This window comes from Lolium rigidum, chromosome 3 (assembly GCF_022539505.1).
Source record: "Lolium rigidum isolate FL_2022 chromosome 3, APGP_CSIRO_Lrig_0.1, whole genome shotgun sequence".
NCBI lineage: Eukaryota > Viridiplantae > Streptophyta > Magnoliopsida > Poales > Poaceae > Lolium > Lolium rigidum.
The window spans coordinates 214,633,775-214,640,638 of NC_061510.1; the positions used below are offsets into that span (position 1 = coordinate 214,633,775).

The window sequence follows — 6,864 nt, forward strand, 5'->3', positions numbered from 1 at the left end:
GAACAACTCCTTGCTCATCCAATATATAGCGCCCCCGATAATCTTTGGTGTATGTTGCATCGTGGAAAAGTAGTCGGTATAGAGCATGGTATGAACCTCCATCCTTTGTCGGGGCTTGGTTTTCTTCTCACAAAATTGGAACCTCCACACCATTGAGGCTTCTTATGCTCGACGGCTTGCGTTTATCGATGACAATTGATGATCGGCAAGTGCTCCTTAATGTAGGCATTGAAGGCATCCTCCTCCATCAATTGATGGATCATAATATTGTGTGTTGTCCATGTCTACGAGTCAACAAACAAATTGTCAATCGAATGAGTGACAATGAGAGAGGCAAGAACTACGAAATGTCACCTACCAAGCAAACGGCCGAACACCTTGTGTGCGTGGTGGGTGTGCGGAGTGGTCATGGCGTTCGGGGCCCGAGATGAAGAACACCGAGGACAAATGGATGGCTAGTGAGGGGGATGCACCGCTGAAGCAGATGCAAACGAACTAAAACACTGAAATGGGTTGTGGCGGCGGCGGGAGGGGTGGGAGGGTATGCACGATGTGGAAGAGGCGGCGAATGGGCTGGGACACTAGTAGGTGGTACCTGGAGGGGCGTGGCTTCCATCTGGAGCGCCGAGGATGTGCCGTGTGGATGGGAATAGCCTCGAAGCGTCGAACATGCTACTGAGCCGCGCCAAACGGAAACGAAGTTTTGGACATGCAGATGGATTGTTGTTATTTGTCCAGCAGGCTCAAAAACGATTTGAAGATCGTGACTGAAGATGCTTTAAAGACCTAAACTAGTAAGAACAGTTTAAGTTTTTTTTAAGCGTGTAAGTTACAGAAAGTAGCACCGGCCCACGAATACTATTTAAAGAAAAGTAGGGCTTTAGGCCCAAGAGACCATCAGTACGCTTACGAGCATGACCCCAGCCCGCCGGCAGCGATAGCTTATACAGTATATAATAACTGGAGAGGCGCTAGGGTTTTAACCCCTCTTCTTTCTGCCCCTCCTAGCGCCGCCGCCTCCGTCGTCGTAGCAGAAGCAGCGACTCCCATCGCCAGCAGCTGAAGAAAGGTTCGTGTTCTCTTCCTCCCCTTCTCCTCTACCTCGCCGGACTTACGGGCTAGATCGATCCGTGTGCGCGTGATTAGTTGATGTGATTGATGCTGCTGTTACCTAGTTTCGTTGGGATTTTATTTCGCCATATGTCTAAGTTGGAGGCATCTTGATGATCCTGGTAGATCTTTCTCTTAGTTTCTACTTGTGTTGTGGAGTTCTTGCGGTTATTATTAGCTGGTGTTTAGATCTCGAATCGGCCTCGGGTTACTACTTGCGAAATTGGCGATGTGCTATATTGGTATTGGACAGTAGACAGGGTAACATGATAGTTAATTCCATGTTTCTAATTGAACTAGGCGATGGTTTTTATTCTTACCTTGATCTACGTACACGGACATTTGGTTGCTATCCTGTATTGTTTGAATTATGTGTGAACACAAATTTTAGCCTTGGCCAGAACAATTGAACTGTCCAGTACCTGTTTCTGACGCTGCTCCTGCTTTGCCTAACGCAAATCCCTCTGTTTGTGCAGCATGGACACTCAGGTCAAGCTCGCGGTTGTGGTCAAGGTGATGGGCCGCACCGGCTCCAGGGGTCAGGTGACCCAGGTCAGAGTGAAGTTCTTGGATGACCAGAACCGTCTCATCATGAGGAACGTCAAGGGCCCTGTCCGTGAGGGCGACATCCTCACCCTCCTCGAGTCTGAGCGTGAGGCCAGGAGGCTGCGCTGAGCGCTTGTTTTCCCTGTCTCCCGAAGTAAAATGCTGTTGCCTTCTTACTGTACTGCGTTTGAATCAAGTTCTTGAACACTGGTTACAGCTTTCGCGTAGGCTATGGAGGTGTAATGAGTACTTCACTGGTTGCAGTTTTGTTATGTTGCCTAAATTAAATCGCACTGTTGTTTGAGACCTGATCATGCTGTCACCTCTTGGTAATGTGAATTGATTGGATAACTGCTATGCTGGATACCTCTTGAGTGCTGTTACAAATCTGAGTCATTTCGTGTACGGAGTATTTATGAATTCATTCATGATGTTCCTGTGATGGAAATTCTGTAGTCTCTCCTGTAATATGGTCTTAATAAGCTTGATAAAATATCTAAATTGCTTGTTCTCTACGAAAGTTGGCCATCTAATTTAGGATTACAATTCTCTGGCTTGCTCGTCTTTGTTCAACACCCTGCAGTATAGTTTCTTCTATTGTCAAGGGGACTGCCTTTATGCACGTTAGGAGTGCTGTTTGTTGTCAAGGTATCTGTTTGTTGTCAACATTGCTTCCCTTGCTCCTTGGCCTATACAAACAGAGGCCTTTCTGTTCTGTTGGTGGAACTGATCACCAGCCTCTCTTGTAGCTTGTTGGATCATAGGCATGCCGTTGTGTTCTAGGGTTATAGTTGCACTAGGCAAGCAATTGCTGTCAGTTCATGCTTGTCAGGTAGGAATAGTTTGCTCCGGTTGAATTCGACATAGAGTTGCTGCTTTGAGGCTAAACTTAAACTATCATGTTCACCTTCTGATGGGTTTCAACTGCATGCTTAATTTGCAAGTAAACTTACCTAGTAACAAGTCGATAGACAAAGGAGACAAATCAGACTAGAAACACATTGCTGGAAAAGTTCTAGCAGCGCCTGGTAGGCGGATGACTGTATTATGAAAAACGATATGAAACAATGTTCTGTTGTGTTTGTGGAACTGATCACCAGCCACTGTTGCAGCTTGTTGGATAATGCGTATGTGCTGTGAATTGATGTGTCTGGTGTGCTTTGCTCGTCAGGTTGGAATAGTTTGCTCTAGTTGAAATCGACATAAGAGTTGCCCTTCTGAGGCTAAACTTATACTACCTCCGTCCCGGTTTACAGGTCTTTCACGTATCTCTAAGTTGCCAATTTCACTAACGTAATGTAAGATATGTACTACAAAATATATATCATTAGAAAGCTCATATCTTATACTTTTCAATGGTATAATTTTTATGGTGAGGATTTTATATTATATTGATCAAATTGATGATCTTAGGATACACGTAGGTCCTGTAAACCAAGACGGAGGCAGTATCATCCTCACCTTCTGATTGATGGGTTTCAACTGTACGTTTAATTTGCAATTAAACTAACCAGTTGATTGACAAAGGAAGACGGACATATCAGAGGCAAAGTCACACATACATTGCTGGAAAAGTTCCTAGCAGCGGCTTGTAGGAGGATGATTGCATCACGAAACGACATGAAATAATTGCAATCTGATGGTCTTTTCAAGGCAAGTCCAACACATAGTTTCATTGTGAAAGTAATATACCACATATCACTTTTAACCTTGAACTCAACCTCTCGAATTGATATACGTAATGAGACAAAGTCGAATAAGGTGGATGTCTGAAGATTTCTTTTGTCGAGAAACTTAAAGTGAGATTACTAAATTCTGCTTCGCCAACATGTAGGAATGACTGTTTTACCCTATATTTCAGCAGTACAAACTGCAAGGGCACGCCACTTGGTACTTCAATGTCACCGCCTGGCCAGGAGAGGGCTGCCGCACCACATGCACCACCTGATCATCGAGTGCCCTTTTGCAAGACAGGTATGGCATGAAATCATTGCCCGGATGCGCCTGCCTTGCCCTGCACCAAGCCATGACACCACCTCCCTCCTCGACTGGTGGCATGATGCTAGGCAGCACACACCGAAGTTGATGCGCGAAGGCCTGGCTTCCATGGCCTTGCTCGTCCCTTGGATGGTGTGGAAGCAACAGGATGACAACGTCTTCGAGGGACTGAGGGAGCACAACCTTCCGGCAGCGCCAGAGTCGCCCTAATTAAGGCGCTGACATTAAGCACCCACTCTTGTAATCTGCATCTTAGGAGGGATGTAAAACTTTCTATCTTTTCAATAAAATGAAATGCAAAGAGTCCTTTGTGTTTTCTCGAAGAAAAAAATTTAAGAGCGTAGCTACTTTCAGTTACATAAAAGAACAAGTGAATATCATACTTTGCAATCTCAAGATGGTAATCCCAAACAAAGTATGTTGCTCTCAAAGTCATGTGAAACGCTCAGGGAGCAAGCTGGCCAACAAGCTCTTTCAGAACCGAGGGGCAACTACTCGTGAGATGCTCAAAGCCATCAGTCGCCACGAAAGCCTTGACATTGTCAGGTGACTTGAGGAAACTAAAGCAATGCCTTCTTGAGCTCAAGACAGCCATGCTGCTCGGCTAGTGTCAATGTAGTGCCCACCGTGCTTGCGTCGATATAGCTGCACAGCTTCTCCTCGCATATCAGCTTGAGCCTCTCCAGGTTATACCTGTCAGAGGCCACAAGCAAATGCTGAGCCATCTCGCACGATTCGCCATCTCCATTCTCTGGGAAAGAGTCGGTGTAGATGAAGTGCAGCATGTTTTTGAAAACTGCCGCCTCCATGTCATGGATGGCTACGCACGTCGCAGTCTTCTCCTTCATCGGACCAAAGAGCTCCGCCGCGAACACGGGCGACCTGGCGGCGAGCATGTACCTGTGCGCGGCAAACTTCTTCCTCCCAACCTTAAACGTCACATCCGCCCCTTGGCCAGACGAGAGGAGCCGGCCGAAGTGTTGGTGCATGTCGGACGGTGGCACCACGACGAACCTCGCCGTGACGCCGACGGCCTCCGTCACACGGATCTCCTTGAAAACGGTGACATCGCACTTGATCTCCAAAGAATCGTCTCTTAGATGGGTGGACTCCTCCAGGAGTTTCCTTTCGAAGAATTTACCATATCCGTTCCCAGTATTGACCGGGAATTTGTGTACCCATTCATCGTGCACGGGAAGGTGTGTGCCTTGAGCCTGGTCGAGCAAGCTGAACCTGGCCCTCACTTTGGCGTCCGTGCCCTCGGTGTCGATAAGGAACAGAGCCATGGAAACGTTATCGGCGTTTTCCTTATCCCAGCCGTCAGGGTAGAATCTCATCTGCCAGCTTCGCCCGCCGACGGTGAACGTGGCGGACCTGATAAACTTATTGACGCCGAGCCCCTTGAGGAGGGAGTATCCGTCGATCTTGAGCACGTGCGATCCGGACACGGTCTCGGCGACGATGGACGACGCCGTCTGCGCCGGCGGCGGCGGCGCGACGCTGCCGCCGAGGGCGGAAGACGTAGGCTTGATCTCGGCCTTAGCTAGCGCTTGGCCCATTGCAAAACGGAAGGTGGTTTCTGTATGCGTCATGCGTGGTCTTATAATTTTATCGCACGGTCCTCGCGTGCTGGCATACACGCGTGACGGCGTGAGTCTCCTCGCCTCACCGGTTTAAAAAGAAAGGAAACAACGTTTTGCAATGGGTCACCCGTGTATGCGCTGTATGGATCGTCACTCGCCGGTGATTTTTCACGGAAGCAGCATGACTCTGTGGTGGTACTTCATTCGATTTTATTTAAATATATATAAATAATGGTACATCGCTTATGAATTTATTCTAGGATAAAACTAGCTAGAGGCTCATCGACCGAATTACGAGAGAGTTCATCGAAAAACAAAACCTAGCTAGTTCATGAGCTACTCCATTTGCTTCCCTCTAATAATGCTGAAACTGAACCCAACAATCTTTACTATTAAATTGTAATAGGTGACTGCCTGGTGTCACAAATAAATTATTTCTATAGGCCCAGCGCTCCAAAAACCTTCCGTCCGTTGCGTACATCCACTTGCCGTATCGATAGGTGGCCCAGCTCAAGCAGCTTTCGACCAGGTTCCATGGGCCCAATAAGACAATAACTACCGATTTAGTACGTACTCCGGAGTCCAGAGTCGCCCAACTTCCATACCTTTCGTTTACGAGGACGCCGTTACAACCCGCGTCGCTAAACAGATTATACTTTACCATCTTCTACAGAAATCTGGCTACTTTGTCCACGGATAGATGTATCCAAACAGAATTCAACTCTTTCGATGCCTAGCTACCAGATTCGTGCCGCCCAGCTGCCAAATTCATCTCGTTGAGATGTCAAAATAATTATGCTTTCCAAATGTGACTTTGCCCTAAAAAGAATTTGAAGAAATTGGAGACATATGGAAGGAACCGGTGGAGATGCTCTTACACATAAACATGAATTGAAAAAATGAGGAAAATGACAATAAAAAATATTGAACAATTATCCTTGGTCAACTTAAAAAATCAGAATCAAAGGGTTTTTTCTGTTCTAACTGTACATGGATATTCCAAAATTTCACGATATGTTCAAAATAAAAAACTACTTCGTATTGGTACAATAACTAAAACCCAAGGATCTACATATCACATTTTGTAATAGCATTCGACATGCTTCCTCCTCTGAAATCAACTAAAAACAAAATAATGATTCACATGTTTCAATTTCCAAATTCAGAATTTATCTGTATCCCAAATCATAGGAGATAACCATCATTTTTTTAATATTTTCAACAGAATTTAATCAACTAAATTATTCTGGACAATGATTGGAACTCCATGAATCGGCGGTGTTTCAGAGTAACCTATAAGAAGTTCATTGGATAATAACCAACAAGCCATATCCTAGGAAAAAACTAGCAAATTGGAATCTTTCAAAAAATGTACAATAAATCGAGTAAGATCATCCCCCAAGATCTCCTTGGCCTCCAAACGGTCCAAAGAAAATGTGCCATATATCTATCTGCAGACCTGCTCATTCTTCACAGCTTGAGGTCTGGGTGTCAGAGTGTGGCAACATGAGGCAAAAAAAAAATCTCCCAAAGAAGCAACGAAATTACACGTGCAACGCCATACAAGACATCAAACTAGGGATCAATCAATGTAGTGTGATTCCTTGCAGGCTGAATCTAAATGTTG

At 45.7% G+C, this 6,864-nt stretch overlaps 1 protein-coding gene and 1 pseudogene across 1 annotated transcript; one reads left to right on the forward strand and one right to left on the reverse strand.

Annotated features, from left to right (window-relative positions):
• The first annotated feature begins 990 nt into the window (after window positions 1-990).
• On the forward strand, window positions 991-2,013 carry LOC124698956 (40S ribosomal protein S28). Its single transcript, XM_047231335.1, has 2 exons — window positions 991-1,069; window positions 1,587-2,013. Exon 2 carries the CDS (start codon window positions 1,588-1,590, stop codon window positions 1,783-1,785), a length of 198 nt encoding a protein of 65 aa, XP_047087291.1. The 5' UTR covers window positions 991-1,069; window position 1,587; the 3' UTR covers window positions 1,786-2,013.
• Window positions 2,014-4,099: 2,086 nt separating this feature from the next.
• Window positions 4,100-5,246, reverse strand: LOC124696043 (annotated as a pseudogene).
• Window positions 5,247-6,864: the final 1,618 nt, after the last annotated feature.